Source organism: Ochotona curzoniae, unplaced genomic scaffold (genome assembly GCF_017591425.1).
Source record: "Ochotona curzoniae isolate NIBS_2020 unplaced genomic scaffold, NIBS_Ocur_1.0 contig_3498, whole genome shotgun sequence".
Classification (NCBI taxonomy): Eukaryota; Metazoa; Chordata; class Mammalia; order Lagomorpha; family Ochotonidae; genus Ochotona; species Ochotona curzoniae.
The window spans coordinates 18,829,776-18,847,476 of NW_024465885.1; the positions used below are offsets into that span (position 1 = coordinate 18,829,776).

The 17,701-nt window shown below is 42.6% G+C and overlaps 2 protein-coding genes across 3 annotated transcripts in view; one reads left to right on the forward strand and one right to left on the reverse strand.

Annotated features, from left to right (window-relative positions):
• Nucleotides 1-17,701, reverse strand: part of ZNF654 (zinc finger protein 654) — an 87,153-nt gene that overhangs the window by 17,832 nt on the left and 51,620 nt on the right. For both annotated transcript variants that reach the window (XM_040980615.1, XM_040980616.1), the window contains one exon: nt 650-785. In XM_040980615.1, the coding sequence (XP_040836549.1) occupies nt 650-785 (136 nt within the window). The remainder of the gene's footprint in view (nt 1-649; nt 786-17,701) is intronic.
• Nucleotides 1-17,701, forward strand: part of CGGBP1 (CGG triplet repeat binding protein 1) — a 91,611-nt gene that overhangs the window by 15,664 nt on the left and 58,246 nt on the right. The window lies entirely within an intron of this gene.

A 17,701-nucleotide genomic window follows, 5' to 3' on the forward strand; every position in this document is an offset into this window, starting at 1 on the left:
CAGAAGTGATGTCTAAGTAGTATGCAGGCGGTATGCAGGTGGGCCAGGCAAAATTTCTGTGAACGAAATGATTTGGAAAATACTGGTTTAGAGTATTTGGGATTAAAATTTATTCAAATAGTCACTCATTTGCTTATTGTTCATAATGTGATCGTTCTTTTCAACCAGCAAATACTCATATTAAGCGCTTACTCTGTACCAGGCATCAGGCTGGCTATAGTTTATGCAGTAGTAGTGACAAAATTCTCACAGTCCCAGCCCTCACGGAGGTTCCTTGTAAGGACAATTTCATGTACTTTCCTGGAGGGTAGAGGTTTTGCTTTTGTCTTTAAAAAAAGGGTACTCCTACTTAAACATATTACTAACATATAACTTAAATCATAACAGCAAACTCCCTGAAAATAATGGCATTCACTACATATGTTAACATTCTGAATTCCCTTTACTAGAAATAAATGTACCTAGTCTGGTGTAAGAAATCACTTGGGGCCAGATTAGAATAGAAACTTAAAGACATTCTTTAGTGAAAAATACATTACTCCATCATTCACTTTCATAAAATAAATTCACTGTCACTGCTCTATTAAGAAAACACAGTTGTGCTTTCTTCTCACAAATGTTCACTCTGCTGTCCCATCTACTGAAGTACCTATCTCCTGAGAGGCTGGCTGGGCCTTTAGAACAGCTTGCAACACTGGATCTTCCCAGGGGCCACCATCTCTAATGATTCGAGTCACCAGTTCCAGATTCACATTTCCATATCTGCGGAGGTGATTCTGGCATTCCTAGGAGAGAAAAATCATTTTGGCTTTGTAAATTTAAAGGGGTTAAAAATTAACTTGATCATCATTTTCAATAAAATGACTGATGGCCAATGAGACAACTATTAAGTTATAAAGAGAAAGGGTTAATGTAAAAATTAAGTAATTTTGTATTGCAAAGGTTACACATTATGTAAATAATTGAAACTAAAAATCCCATTCAGCCAGGGATGAAGTGTAACCTAAGAAGAAGACTTATGGGACACATCATTTCTAGGAAAAGAACCAGGTTGCAAAAAACTAAAACTTAAAATATCCAGTTAAATTTACATGAGGGCTGATAATGTACGTGTCAGGTCAGGAGTCCCCACTTAATGTATAGATTCTGGTTCGCAAGAAGACACAAATCCCATGCCCCGATCCCAAATATAAATAAAAGTCGGGAGGGAAGCCTGGGAGATAGAAATTCCATTTGCTTTTGTTGGGTAATTACATTTCAATTTGAGGGCAAGGATATGACAGGCTGAAGAAATAAAGGCACCCTGTAATATGAAAAATTTGCATTAGATTTGAGATAAAGATTTGTTGATAAAATAAGCAACAAGCAGTAACTTGTGTATGAATTCTCTAGGTTTTAAAACAAGATATTTGAAATAGTTCTAAAGAACTGGTTGTTCTAAATATCATATGAACTTTTAACACAAGTTTGTAATATTGTACTATTTAGCAGAACTTTGTTTGCAAATCTGATTTTTTCCATGCAAATTTATAAGACTCGTTCAACTGTTTATGCTTTTTAATTTATTATATGCTTCGTTATGTGTATTATAGAAAATTCAAATTTGAAATTTCAAGAGTTAAGTGTGAATGGCATTCAGCGTCAAGACCTGTGTCCCACACTGAGGCACCCTGGTTTGATACCTAGCAGGAACTCCTGACTCCAGTGGCAGGGTTTCTGCCATCCAGGTCGGGAGACCTGGATTGATTCTCAGCTCCTGGCTTCTGCCATACATGGCTTCAGCCATTGCTTGGGGCCTGATCCAGTGAATGGGAACTCATTGTGTATCTTTCCCTGTCTGTCTACTTCTCAATTTAAATGCAAAAGTAACCTTAAAGCTTCAAGACAAAAACTGCATATTGAAATTGGCAATATTCGGCCCAGCACAATAGCCTAGTGGCTAAAGTCCTAGCCTTGCATGCACTGGGATCCCAGATGGGCACCAGATCGTATCCCAGCTGCTCTACTTCCCATTCTGCTCTCTGCTTGTGGCCTGGTAAAGCAGTGGAGAATGGCCCAGGGCCTTGAGACCCACATGGGAGCATGGAAAGAAGCTTCTGGCCCCTGGCTTTGGATCAGTTTAGCTCTGGCCATTGTGGCCAGTTGGAGTAAATAAGTGGATAGGGAATCTTTCTCTCTGTACGTCTTTCCAATAAAAAAATAAATAAATCTTCTAAAAAAACTGTCAATATTGAAAATCTGAACATTAACTGACTATCATTAAGATACAAAGCTACCAGAATTTATTTCTATACCTAAAAAATCCTTCAAATATTAAAAATTCAAGGTGTTTATAAGAGCAAAACTTTAAGGTTAAGAAATGCATCCTGATGCAACATGCATCCCTACTTCCAAATCACAGACGGACTGCCAATGAAACTGTTGAACAGATCCAGACAATGGGATGCTGGATGGACTGTCTGACAATGTCTGTATTAGCAGTGTCGGGGCACACTTAAATAACATACTGATGAAGTATGACTGCTTATGAAGGACTATACTATTGTAATAACATAGGGAAAATCAGTCCAGGAGTAGGAATTTGGGGGTGGGGATAGGGAAATCCCAGACCCTATGAAACTGTACCATAAAATTAAAGAAAAAAAGCTGGAAACAAAAAAAATGTATATATTTTGAAAAATGTTACTTATCAGGTGAAAGTTCAGGCTATATATTCAAAGTGGCTATATTCTTCCAGCATTTGAACATTCTATCTTAAACTAAAAACTGATTTCTCGATGCCACTTTGAATTCCTGGCTACCATATTCAAAAAGAGGTTGTTTGTTTCATAAGAGAGCAAAGTAAGAGAAAAAAAAAAGCTTCAAATAACACAAATCACTCAACCAAATTAATTAACGACCCATTAAGTCCAAACACCATGAAAGTTACCTCCCAAAAATTATTTAAGAGTGTTCCCAAATTAAAACAAGCAAAGAAACAAAAAACTCATTTACAGAATGGGCAAGTTACTTAACCTCTCTGTGCCCCATTAGTTAATTCATCTGCAAAATGTTTAATAAGAATGCCTACTTCATAGGATTGTTGTGAGGATAATACAGGGTCTTGCACTAGCAAGCACTCAATAACATTAGCTTCTATTTTTTTTAATATTTTGAATGCATTTTTTATGTTGAGACATCAGTAGGCATCAGTCAAAAAAACAATTTAGCATTTCCGCATGTAATCCATGTCAGTGCATTCCTAAGAATCAAAGGAAATAGAAAAGAGGTACCAAAATACAGTTGAATAGAAGCATCTAGTGTCCCACAGCACAGTGGAGTGACAGTAATGAATTTCAGTCTGTATAAAGAACTGGAGAAGAGCTGGTAGACACCAAGCATACATGAAACACAATAATGATATGTAGCTACAGATACGGCTTCAAAAAAATCATCAACTGCATACCTAACAAAGTAAATTAAGTCTCAAATTACTAATTACTGCCTCTCCCCATCCTGAAATCCAATTACTATTAGATGACTTTTGGTCCAATAAAGAAAAGAAATAAGGCAAGCAGGATAATAGCTTAAGTCACTGATATGTCTACTAAGACCTTGGGCAATCCATGTTTCAAGGTCAAGTGAGGTATCAATCACGCAGCTGTTAGTTTTGGTAGACTTAGAACTGGACTTAAACCTAAATCAAGGTATACTGCCGGTTCCAAAAACTTGAGTACACTCCTGCTAGGAGAGGAAAAATAATAGTAGTAATAATACATTGCAGGCCCCATGTACCCCCTGAATAAAAAAATTTAATGGAAAGCCCTGATTATCTGTTTGGCAATTCTCATCCCCAGGCAACTATGGAAGACATTTTGCCCACATGTAATGCTTTCCATTTTATATATATGATAAACCATATACTAATAGTCCTTTCAATCCCTTTTTTTTTATTTTTCTAAGCAATTAATTCTAAATGGGAGTTTTATTTTTGTGTGTTTATGTACTACCTGAGTTAGGTAAACTGTATTTTGGAAAACACTTCCATGGGGAATAGCTTTGAATAGGAAATAAAAATGAGTATTTCATTTGAACTATTTAAAAATGCAGAGGATGAAAAAGAACAATTTGAAAGTATTTTTTGATTTATCCTTCCTTAAATGTATTTAACGTCTTTCTTTGGATAATTAATATTACCAAAGTCAGTGATAAAACTCAAACCATCATAGAAATTACAGTTCATTTATTCCTAGACTGAGCATATACACTGTATTTCTTTTGTCAGAATGTCTCCTCAAATAATAACATGGCCCGTTTAGTAATCCTATTATCTTCTGTGCACTATGATTGATATCCACTGTGCTAAATATAATCGCCTCATATATTTCCACTCAACCTGAGTCTTTGCCAGAGGTATAGACTCTTTAGGCAGTCATTTTCAGACTCCTCTGTACAGTAGAGTTAATGTTTTGTTTCAGAATGATTTTTCTGCCCTAAGCTGGTTTCCATTTCAGAGCAGGCAGCATGTCTACACCATGTGCTGTGAAGAACAGTGTGCTTGGCCTTCCGCCTAGGACTGGACTCTTCAGCTGTTTCTAATATTAGTCTGAAAGCCTTAGCTTTATATTCAAATATCTGGATTTATATATGTACTCTTCGGCCTACTAGACATCACAAATCCTTTTCTCCAGCATGTTCTCTTCTACGTCCTCCGAAATCATCCTGTATTTTCTTACCTACAACATTTCTTAGGTGACTATCTCTCACAACATTACGAGCCTATTTAAATTGTTTTTCCATGGTCACATTCTTCCCTGAGAAGTCTCCTCTAGCTACCTTAAAAAACACCTTATTAAACCTTTTAAAACACCTTATTATTTGAAAGACATAATACAGAGATCTTCCATTTGAAGGTTTACTCCCCTGAATCCATAATAGGTGGGACTGGACCAGATGGAAGCTAGAAGCCTGGGACTCAATCTGAGTTTCAGGCGTACTAAGTAGGGAGCTGAATTGAACTACTGCCAGAACCTGATTGCTGACATGGATGCAAATATCACAGACTGCAGCTTAGCCAGCTGCAACAGCTCCTACACAATAAATATATGGGCTCAAACTTGTAAAAATACACTTATGTATTAAAGCCAGCACAGTAGTCTAACAAACTAATCCTCCACCAGGGGCACCAGCATCCCATATGGGTGCAGGAACAAGAAGTGATCCACTTCTTTTTTTAAAAAAAAAGATTTTTTTTTTATATTTATTTTTATTTTTTTTTATTGGAAAGACGGATATACAGAGAGGAGAGACAGAGAGGAAGATCTTCCGTCCAATGATTCACTCCCCAAGTGAACGCAATGGCCGATGCTATGCCGGTCTGAAGCCAGGAGCCTCTTCCGGGTCTCCCACGCGGGTACAGGGTCCCAAAGCTCTGGCCCGTCCTCGACTGCCTTCCCGGGCCACAGGCAGGGAGCTGGAAGGGAAGCGGGGCTGCCGGGATAGAACCGGCGCCCACATGGGATTCCGGGTGTGCAAGGTGAGGACCTTAACCACTGCGCCACGGCGCTGGGCCTGAAGTGATCCAGTTCCTTGCTAATGCCCTAAGAAAGGAGTGGAAGGTGGCCCAACGCCTTGGGCCCTGCACCCACATTAGAGACCCAGAAGAAGCTCCCGGTTCCCAACTTTAGACCAGCCCACCCCTAGCTGCTGAGGTCATTTGAGGAATGAACCAGAAGACTGATGGTCTCTCTGTCTCTCCCTTTCTAACTCTGACTTTCTAGTAAAATAAATACATCCTTAAAAATAAATAAAACTATTATTAATATAACAGAACTCTAGAAACTTCTGGTCTTGGTATTATTTGGTTTCATACTTATGCCTGAGGTCAAACGCAAAACTCACCTTCATCTTTTACTGATCTCCAATATCAAGTCAATTTTCCTTACCATTCATTTCCTGATCTGCTGCCACCTTGTTGTTTCTAGAGTTACCCCTGGTAACTGTACATCACCCATGTGCTTTCCACATTCCTCTTCTAATAAGACATTCTTCAACAAAGTTTCTTAAGACTGCAGTCAGCTAAGCTGTCACCTGCCATGCCAGCACCCCATGAGCACCAGTCTGAGTCTTGGCTAATCTGTCTCTGTTCCAGCTTCCTGTTAATGCATCAGAAAAAGCACACGATGTCCCAAGTACCTGCTACTCTACAATTCATATAGGAGACCCAGACAGAGTTCCAGACTCCCAGGCTTTACTCTGGTCCGGCATTGGCCCTTTAGGGAATGAGCCAGTGGAAGGAAGATCTCCTTGATTCTCCTATCATTGTCTTTCAAATCAATAAAACAAATCTAGGCAAAAAAAAAAAAATCATATCACAAATATCTTCAAGAGAGCAGTATAAGTCCCAGTGTGGTAGCCTAGAGGCTAAAGTCCTTGCCTTGCAAGTGCCCAGATCACATACGGGCACTGGTTCTAATCCTGGCTGCCCCACTTCCCATCCAGCTCCCTGCTTGTGGCCTGGAGAAATCATTGAGGATGGCCCAAAGCCTTGGGACCCTGCACCCACGTTGGAGTCCTAAAGGAGGATCTTGGCTCCTGGCTTCAGATCAGCTCAGTTCTGGCTTTTGCAGCCGCTTGGAAAGTGAATCACTGCACAGAAGCTCTTTCTCTGTCTCTCGTCCTCTTTGTATATCTGGACTTTCCAATACAAATAAAATAAATCTTAAAACAAAAAAAAAAAGATAGCAGTATAAAGCATTTCTTTAAATTTGTTATTTCCCATAGACATTGTGATAGTCATACAGTTTGCCACTGCAGCATCAGGCAAGAAAATGGATGGTACTTGAAAATGGTTTCACAATGTGCAGCACTCAATACGCAGGGGATACGCAAGATGATAAAATCTACAAGAATGAAGATATAAAAGGAGTCAGAATATAGCTTCATGACACGTTTTCTTTAAGGCAGCAATCAAACTGACAACACAATATCAGCTCTTACCTAAAGAGCGCTAGACAAAAAATGATGACAAATCCCTAATTGAACCAAACTGAACTTCTTAAAGAAGTTATTTCGGAAAGAAAAGATAGGATGACAAAGAAATAATCACATAGCTGAAATCTGCGGATTGACTCAAACTATTTTTGCTAAGTTGGTTAAACCTGCAACTTATAATTTAGGAATTATTTCATCTATTGTAAGCCAAAAAAGAACGCAGAATGCTAATTTGAGGGTTACGCTTAGGCCGTACCAGGCTGAGATGCAGTTTGTACTGGCATGTGTAGGATCTGGGGCTGGAAGAAGACTTGGGAGAGGAATTTGGGGATGACCCTGCTAGTCTGATGCTTCCTTGGGTGAGCATGAGAGTGGGACTAGGAGTGGGTCAGTCCAGGAAGAGCTATAGTACCTCTAAGCCAATTTGTGGGCTGGATCTGGAGAAAGGCCAGTCTGAGATAGGTGACCACACCTACTGGCACACACTAGAGCAAGAATGGATGTGGGCCAGCCGGGTTACACCGCAGCACCAGTACCAGCTGGCATGTGTTGGGACTGAGTGCAATCTGTCAGGTTAGACCACTGTATACCCTGGCAAATGCAAATGCCAGGGCTGGAAGTGTGCCTTGCAGGGGGAAACAGTGGGTACTCCTCTGCCGGGGTACAGTTCCCTCTGGTGAGCATGAGAGACAAGAGCAGGGAGCAGACCACGCTGGAACAGGTACAGCATCTGTCAGCATATATGTGGGCTGAGTCTGGGGTTGGGTCAGGTTGATCTAAGCCATAGCACTCATGAGCAGGCATCGGAACCAAGTAAGAAGTAGGATGCTCCAGGCTAGTCCACAGTACATGCCTGATGGGAGTTATTGGGAGTCGCCCCATCTAGACCGCAAACCCGCTTGTGTGTAGTGGACTAGGCTGGCGTAGGCTGCAGCACCTATAGATTCACTTGAGGGATGGGGCTGGAAATGGAATTGACCAGGCAGCTGAATACACTGATATGTGTGTTGCTTGTACAAGTGACTAGGTTACCCCAGAAGAGATTTCTTGGGAGGACTCCACAGCTAGATCCATGGACTCAAATCCCAGCCACAGGGAAAATCACAATATATGTTGTCTGACCTTGGAGTATATATATATATGCACTGGGCCTTCTCAGTTGCTGGTGCTTGTGCAGCAGACAGCATGCCCAGATGTACATGGCAACATGGTAACCAGCTCATCTAGCCCAGCAGAGGATACTTAGTGTTTCCTCAGAGGAGGGAAAGCAGAACAGGTTGGATCACTCTACTGGTGGCACTTCGCAGCAAGTTTCTGGATCTGTGGATGCAATAAGGTGGACTTGGTCAACCAACAGTCCTGGAAAAGATTTTTTTTTGAACTTGGTACAACAAAGCCAACAGTGTCTCAGAACTATCAAAACACTCAAGTAACACCCTCAGAACATTCTTCCCTACATCAGTGTCTCTAAGGTGTCATGAAATAACTGTCCCATATCCTCTTGTGCTGATGTGGTTTGACAGCACCACCCCAGCATACAGATGAAAAACAAACAAAAAAACAAACACCTGAAACATGCCACCCACCTCCCTCCACACCTCAATCCTCAGAGACCCACGTGGTATGCATCCCTCTCAACTTTGTAAGCAATACAAAAAATAAAATTTTTTAAATTTTTTAAAAAATCTGCTTTAGTTAAAAGAAAATTAGAATCAGTCACAGAAACAGGTCATAGTACTGCCTGTTTGTAAAAATCTGCAGAAATTAATCTCTAATAAATATACAAATGAATCTTCTGTATCCTCAGGTTCACTGTCTTTTTGAACTGAATAGAAATGTACTCAGTATTTCCCTGCAGCTTAACTATTCTGTTTTATTGAACAAAAAAAACCTCAAAAACTAGTTTCAAAGTTTTCATTCTATAATTGATTTTTAAAACATTTACAGGGTTACTGCTCACAACACTGGACTACAAGTTCTAGTGCTACAAATCTTTGCTTACTGTATTTATAACTGAGCACAATGCTTAATACTGTGAGATGACTGCTAGATGTTCTAGTGTGTCAGGGTACATTGGTCTTTCCTAAGACACACAGAATGTGTTGATGCTGGCAAGACTCATCCTTTTGCTGCTTGTGCTTGTCCCCTTAACGGTTTCAAATCTACATATTGTAGATTTTTATGCTTGAACTAACTCTTGTTCTTGCATCTCTTCAAATTACAAAAGGTTAATAATTAAATCCAAGTAAGTTGTTTCTCAGATTATTCAAAGCAGATGTATTTCTGATGTAGTGAAATATTTGTAAGAATTATTAAATGTCTTTCTCTGCCTATGTAACTCTGCTCTTCAAATAAACAAATATTTCCTTAAGAGTTATAACCATCTCAAGATTAGATAATAGAAGAATCTGAAATTTTGATTATTTAATTTTACCATCAGTGTTCATTCCTAGTGACAAATGTATGGTATATTTATCAAATTTTCTTGTATAGCTAGTAAAATGTTTTCCCCTACATTCTTTTACAATTAAATGTGTTTTGCTTCTTTAAAGTTCTTTTTAAAGTCAGAGTTACAGAGAGAGAGAGAGAGAGAGAATCATACATCTGCTATTTCACTCCCGAAATAGTAGTGATGGTTAGAGCTGGGAGCCAGGAACTTCTACCAGGTCTCCCAACGTGGTTGCAGAGGTGAAGGCCTTGGGCCATCCTCCACTGCTTTCCCAAGCCATAAAGAGGGAGCTGGATCAGAAGTGGAGCAGCTGAGATGCAAATTTGTACCCATATGGGATGTCAGTGCCACAAGCAGAGGATCAGCGTATTATGCCACTGCATCTCTTTTATTAAAATTTGTTGCATTTATTAGAAAGGTAGCATTACAGGGACTGGTGCAATGGGCTAGCGGCTAAAATCCTCGCCTTGAATGTGCCAGGAACCCATATGGATGCCGGTTCTAATCCTGGCAGCTCCACTTCCCATCCAGCTCCCTGCTTGTGGCCTGGGAAAGCAGTTGAGGACAGCCCAAAGCTTTGGGACCCTGCACCCGCGTGGGAGACCTGGAAGAAGTTACTGGCTCTTGGCTTTGGATCAGCATTGCACTGGCCATTGTGGTCACTTGGGGAGTGAATCATCAGACAGAAGATCTTCCTCTCTGTCTCTCTTCCTCTCTGTATATCTGACTTTGCAATGGAAAACAAATCTTAAAAAAAAAGGGTAGGATTTCAGAGAGAGAGCTTCCTATCACTGGTATACTCCTAAATCGGCTATAAAGGTCATAGCTGTGTCAGGCTGAAGCCAGGATCCAGGAGCTTCTCCCAGATTTCCCAAGTGGGTGCAAGGGTCCAAGCCATCGGGCCATCTTCTGTTGCTTTCCCAGAGCATTTGTAGAGAGCTTGACTGGAAGGAAGGCAGCCAGTGCCCATGCAGAATGCTGGTGTCACATGTTGCAGCTTTACGCACTACACCACCACACTTTCTCTATACAATGTCAAATAGAATATACAATTAAATATGGGATGTTTTCATTCCATAAATACCTTACTGATCTTTCCCTTTTTTCACTATACAGGGTAGTTATTAATGGATTATAGTTAGACGGTATAAATATTTTCTTATTTTTTGTTTATTTGATTCCTTTTTTTAAGAAAGGCTAGATATTAGATAAAAATGATCGTGAACTCATTTATCCATATAATTCTGGGCAAGTATTTGAGTGCCAAGGTAATAAGCCTCCCAGCTGTTAGAGACGGAGCTGAAAGTCAATGCTGTATCTAACAGTATGGTGGGAAAGAGAGCCAACCCGAGGGAACACACAGGGATTAGAGCTTGGTAATGGTCACAGCAGCTGGGGGCAGGCATGAGGGCAGTCGGGTGCAGTTAAAAGAATTTGAAGAAAGAACCTGAGTAAAACAATTACTCTTAAAATGCCTGGCTAGTAAGCAGCTGATACGGAGGTATTCTTTAAACAAGCAGTACAAAAGTTGTCTTGAATGCCAAAATTAGAACTTTGCCAAATTATATTTTGGGAAACTGTGTTCCAAACAGGGAGAAGCTGTAGTCCCGATTTTCAGACTTCAGCAGGAAACAAACAATTCTTAACCTCTCCATATTTACTAAAACCAAAAGAATCTGGGAAGTCTACTGGCTTGTAACTGCACATTTTGAATTTTTAGGAACAATCAGCACTTGCCCCCAGTAAAACAGGGTGTGCTTAACACTTTTATTTTGGTTCCTTTGTTACAGCTGGCTTTTCTGAAAACCAATGTTTCAGCAATATATTCGGTTCTTCCTTATCTCCCTTACCATATGCCCAATCAATAGTACAAAATTTGAGTTTTTAGTTACAGATTATTATATGTGTTCTTCCCGCCACCACACACACAACTTTTACTTGCTATTTCTGAAACAACTTGGTTATAGTACATTCTTCATAATAACTATATTACATAACTTAATAAGTTTTAATTCTTAGATCAACCCTATTTTTTTAATCAGCTGCAATACTTTGTTTTCAAATATTCAGAATATTCATTTTTCCCCCCTCATAAATTATTGGCTGTAATGACAAATGTGTTGTTAGATTGTGTTTTTTTTTCCCCCTGAATAATTCTACAATCACTATTTATTCTGCTATTCACCAGTGAAGTCCCATACCAGCCTGATTTTTTTCCCTCTGTAGGAATCCTATTGGTTGTACATGTGCATTCCATCTGTAGGTACTTCCTTTATTCCCCAAACCGGAAGGGTGTAACAAAATATACTTGAACATAACTCTGAGTTAAGACTTTTAAAGATTGTTTCCTTCGTGGATTTAATTTTTTGCTAGTATTATGTCATTCAGTTAATCATACTGTTTTCTAAGAGAAACAGTAAGACAATTCTCCCCTGTGTTTTTCTCTAGATACCAGCAAAGGTTTATACTAGGCAAGATCTGTGTCTTCTACAAAGGTGGAAAGGACACAACTATTTGAGCCACTACCTGCTACTTCCCAGGCCTTCACTGCCATGAAGCTTGAATCAGGAATTCAACTGAGACTCTGGGATGTAGTCAGTCATCTCAACCAATGTACCAATGTTCTCTTTCACTGTATTTTTAATTTCATGGTATCATCTTCCTCTAATATTTAACCTCCATATGTTCCTTGGCATTGCCCCTTCTTTATAATTTCACTTAATTTCAAAAAAGAAATACAGAACTCAACCCAAGCCAGGTCACACTCAATGCTTGGGGCCCTGGCCAAAGTCTCCACTGCCATGCGGTGAGTGAGTCCTGGGCTTTTGGGTGGCCAGTGCGCCAACTGGCGCTGAACTCCACTGGTGGCCACCCAACAGCATGCTCTGGAGTCTTGGGTGTGAGGAATTGCTGCCTGGGTACTTCCATGAATGAGGCCATTGTGTGTGTTAGTGAGGAATCAATCCTGAGGGACTTGCAACAACAGGGTAACTTTTCCTTGAAGGTAAGCGAGAGGGCACTGAGACCAAGTGGTTTGGGAAAGGGAGAGACTAGACAATCTCTATGGGTCATGATGATACACCAGCGTACAGGTGAGTCCTGTACAGTACTTGTTACCACCAAACGATGCTGACCACCACACACAGTCCATGCAAAAGCCAAGGCTGGGGGCCTGTCTAGCAGGGCTAGCTCCTAGTACCTGACAGAATGTTGGATTAGGGGACAGGTCACATTCTGGGGGTAGATTCTGAGGGTGGGGGGCCAACCCTGTGAACATACAAGTCAGCTCAAGAGTTTGGGTGGTTAAAAAAAAAAAAAAAAAAAAGAACTGGGGTGGTGATGATAGACTGAGCTAAGTGTGACCATGGAATCTGCCATCACTCTTAGATAAAGGGACCAACAACAGTCTGGGCAGGTCCAGGCTGCAGCACCCACATGTACATCTTAAAACAGGGTGTGGGGTAGGCCAGGCCAGGTGGGGCCACAACCTTCATCAGCTCATAAAAGGCCAAGATGGAAGGACAGACTATACCTGCTGCACCTGTAAGACCTGGGTCTGGAAGTGGGTCAATTAGGGGAATTTGGGAAACTCCCCTAGTGGGTCTTTGTGGGCGATCACCCAGGCCCCTGCCCTGCTGCCTGGAGGGTGTGTCTTAAGCCTAACCGAGGATTAGCCTTCAGGCCTACATGTGGAACATGACCTCTCACATGACCAGAAGATCTAGGGAGATAGTCGTGTCATACAGACAATTACACCATCTTTGGTGGGCATGGGGTCTGCCAGAAGCCTCCCTCCTGCCTTCTCTTTCCTTACCCTGTAAAACCTATAACCTGTGCATATTAAAGCAGACGTTCCTCACCAGCTTGTCCCCAGTGGTTCTTGAGGCTGAAGGCCACCACCTGCCTCATCCTCGGTGACCTTGAGGCCTGCTGGTCATAACTCTGATTATCTCATGGTCCAGGCCTGAGGGTCAGGCAAGCTGGGCAAAATAGCTCCAACTGTTGACTAACGTGTGCGTTGGTTAAGAAAGCGGGTGGACCGAGCAAGGCCGAACAAACCTTAGCTCACCAGCAAGAACAGAAATCAGGCTGGAACATAGGTCATGCCAAGCTAGGCTCTTGCACCTACTGGTCTGTATGACCCAGGGATGGGAACAGACTGAACAGGGCCAGGTTCCATCACCTGTCAGTGAGAATTGGGATGGGAGACAGATGGGTCAGGCCAGACTACAGCATCTAAGGCAAAGGCCAAGACAGGTGAGGGGCTATGCCAAGCTGGGTAAGAGCAACCATTAGTACACATGTGATCTATAGATGGGAACAGGCCTGGTTAGGGAGAAAAGGGGACACCCTGGCTGGGTTGGGGTTCCCACTGGTGAGTGCGGGGGACAGAGTTGGAGCCGAGTTCTGGTCTGGTATGGCTGCAGGTTCCCTAGGCACAAATGTGGGCTAGGGCTGGGAGCACCAAGCTGGGCTTGACTCCAGCACCAACTGCTGCTCTGAAGGACCAGGGTAGGTGTAGGACAGGCTAGGCTCGGACTCTGTCCGTACTAAGCCATGTGTGAGCTGTGTCTGGGAGTGGATCAGCCTTGGCGGGGCTAAAACATCCAACAGTAAGAACAGGAATGGGTTGAAGGCCACTATTCCAGCCAGGAGAGGAGGTGGACTAAGTAGGGCTGAACCATGGATCCACCGGTGTGCATGAGATCTGGCATTGGGAGAAGTTCTGATGGAGGAGCTTGGGGAACTCCTCTGCTGGGACACAGTCCTAGCAGATGAGAGCAAAAACCACAATGGGGTACAGCCCAGACCAAGCCAGGGAACAACCTTAACCCTAACCCATGGGTATATATTTGGCACAGGTTGTAGGCAGACCAGCCTGAACCAGTTCACATCACCTGCTGGTGAATCTGAGCACCAGAATAGAGTGTGGGTCAGGCCAGACTCAGTCACAACACATACCAGTACACATTACAGCTGGGATTGGGTGCCAGCTGTGCAGGGCTAGGCTGTAACCCCCATCAGCATGAGCTAGAATTGGGGGTGGATGTGGCCAGACAGGGCCACACAAGGTTACAGCCCCCACTGGCAAATGCCGAAGCGAGGGGGCCATGCCAGACTGGACCATAGCACCCAACCAGCACCCGTGAGAACCAGGGGGAACGGAGCAATGCTGGAAGGGAGAATGTGGAGGGCTCCTCTGCTGGTCCACCACTACCCCAAAGACTAGCATGGTCTTTGTAAGCCTAAGTTGAAATGGGGGCAGACCAGACCAGGCAGGGCTATAATACCTGTGGGCCTCTTGTGAGCTTGATCAGGGAAAAATCAGGCTGGGTTAACTGTTCCTACTGGTGCAAGAATAAACCAGAGTGGGTGAGGGTTGACTGGGCTTAGCCACAGAATCAGCTGGCAGATGCTGTCACTGAGAGCTAACTCTATCAAGTTAAACTGCATTTCCACCTGGAAAGAAGATGATCCAGGAGTGGGTCCAGGAGGGAAATAGTGGAGACCTCCCTCTTGGGTTACCACTTCCACTGGAGAGCATGAAAACCAGGACTGGGGCAAGCGTAGCTGGACAGAATGGCACCCACCAACATGTGGGCTGGATAATGAGTCTAGTTAGGTTGAACCAGGCTTCAGTGCCCATCGATATGAGAGCAAAGTGAGATATGGGACAGACTGGACCAATCTGCTGTACTTGCAGGAACTGAAAGAAGGACAGGTGGTGGGCCTGGTGGGCGGTTATTGTGGGTCATTCTAACTAAGCTGCAGCTCCCAATGGTTTGTGTGAGGGCCACGTGTGTGGTGGGCAGAATTACGCTTGACTCCAGCAACCACTGATTCATGTAGAAGACAGAGCTGGAAACAAAACTGACCCAGCAATTGCAACCACCAGCATGTGTGTAAGCTGATTGGGGCAATGGACTATATTTGACCTTGTAAATGCATGCACACACAAAAATCAGGTCTGGGTTCACCTCAGACAAAATTTCTTTGGGGGTGTCCCCAATTGAACTGCTGGACTCAGAATCTTAACATGCACAGCAGACCCCAGGGGTACCTGAATCTTGAATGAGTATCAGCAGGGAGCTGAATCAGAAGGAGTTGTCAGAACTCAAGTGAGGCACTCTGATACAGGCTACAGGTATTCCAAGTGGCAACTTAACCACTGTGTCACACTCTTTCTGCAAACTCATTTTTTAGATAAAAACTTATGGAAGAGCAGGATAAGCATACCATCTAGGCTTGGCCTTACTGTAAAAACAGAAATTCCGGTAATAGGACATTGGGACCCAGACCTGTCCCCAGAAAGGCACTGCCCACCTTAAGAACAGCGATATGCAGGAATGGTTTTGTGGTGTAGCAGGTAGTTACACCCTGCAACACTAGCTAGCAGCCCACATGGACACAGGTCTGTTAACGCTCCTTTTCTGATCCAGTTCCCTAGTTACGGCCTGGGAAAAGCAGTAAGACAGCTCAAGTACTTGACCCCTACCCGCAATGTGGGAGCCCAGCATGAGCTTTAAGCTCTTAGCTTCTATTTGGGTCACCCCTGCTGCAGGAGCCATGTGGGGAATAAACCAGTAGATGGAAGACCATTTGAGAGTTAGAACTCTGACTTTTAAATGTATAGATGAATCTTTTAAAAAAGAACAACGAATCTGGGATATGAATAATTGAAATACTGGGGAGGTAGAGGGATTGGAGTTGTGGACTCAACTACCTAAGAATGTTAGTTCCCTATCTTTCCAAAAGTGGCCCAGAAATTAGAACTTCGGTATCAGGGCCAGAGTTGTGGTGTAACAGGTAAAGCCACCACTTCCAAAACTAGCATCCCTTATGTAGCTGTGAGTTCACGTCCAGCGATTCCATTTCCGATGAAGCTCCCAGTTCAGAAAATGAAGGATGATTCTCCAGATAATATGAAAATGGAAGCAAAAGGAGAAACCTGTGTTAAGCAGGAATAAGGACCTCAAGGAAATTCCAAGGAGGAAAAAGTCCCAACAGCAAAAGTGCTCATCTTACAGATGGGCTTCAAAAAGATTTAAAGATGGCAGAAGACAGAAAAGATACAAAACTATGACCTCTCCCCTAAGAAATATTTTAATAAATGAATGGAAATCTTGGTTGGAAGAGAAAAAGGATAAATTCCTTCATAACTGACACGGTTTTCCATTACCGTTGCTTAGCTGGTGATGGAGTGCACTTGGGTGAAAGCACTCCCTAGAAGTGGGCAGATGTCACTCCATTATGATTCCTTGACTACGCCTCAAGCATAACAAACTGCAGCTGTTGCTAATAAACTGATAATTAACATGTATACTAGTTGACTGGCTTAAAATGTGTGCTGAGTTTTAATTTAATTCAAAGATTTGTACTCTGCACCAATCAGAATGTGGTCTGCCACATGGATGATTCGAGAAAAAAATCCCAGTGGGAAGTTGAAACCCCTTGACTTTGGCCATGCTACACAGTGTCTCCTGGAGCACAGCTGGGGAGCTGCCATCACCAAGCTTTGGTTAATAAAGACTTCTCCTTATATCCAATACTGTGTCCAGCATGAACTCTGTCATTCTCCCTAACAAGCTGATGCCTCCAAGTCCCTTTTCTTTTATTTTAGCATTTATTTATTTTTATTGGAAAGGAAAATTTACAAAAAGAAGTCACAGAGAGAAAGATTTTCTGACCACTGGTTCACTCTTCAAGTGGACACAACGGCTGGAGCCAAGCCAACTTGAATCCAGAAGCTTCTTCCTGTTCTCCCATGAAGAACAGGGTCCCAAGCCTTTGGGCCATCCTCTATACTAAACAGTATAATCCCAGGCCACAAGGCAAGGATGTTGCCACTAGGCTATTACCTCAGACCCAATCAAGAAGTACTTTTTTTTTTTAAAGATTTATGTTATTGTTATTGCAAAGTCAGATATACAGAGAGGAGGACAGACAGAGAGGAAGATCTTCCATCCAATGATTCACTCCCCAAGGAATTGCAACAGCTGGTGCTGTGCTGGTCCAAAGCCAGGATCCAGGAGCCAGGAAACCCCTCCAGGTCTCCCACATGGGTGCAGGGTCCCAAGGCTTTGGGCCATCCTTGACTACTTTCCCAGGCACAAGCAGGGAGCTAGGTAGGAAGTGGAGCTGCTGGGATTAGAACCGGCGCCCATACGGGATCCCGGTGCGTTCAAGGCAAGGACTTGAGCTGCTAGGCCACAGTGCCGAGCCCAAGAAGTACTTCTTAACTACCTATTTAAAGATGAAATACCATTTCTCAATTCAATC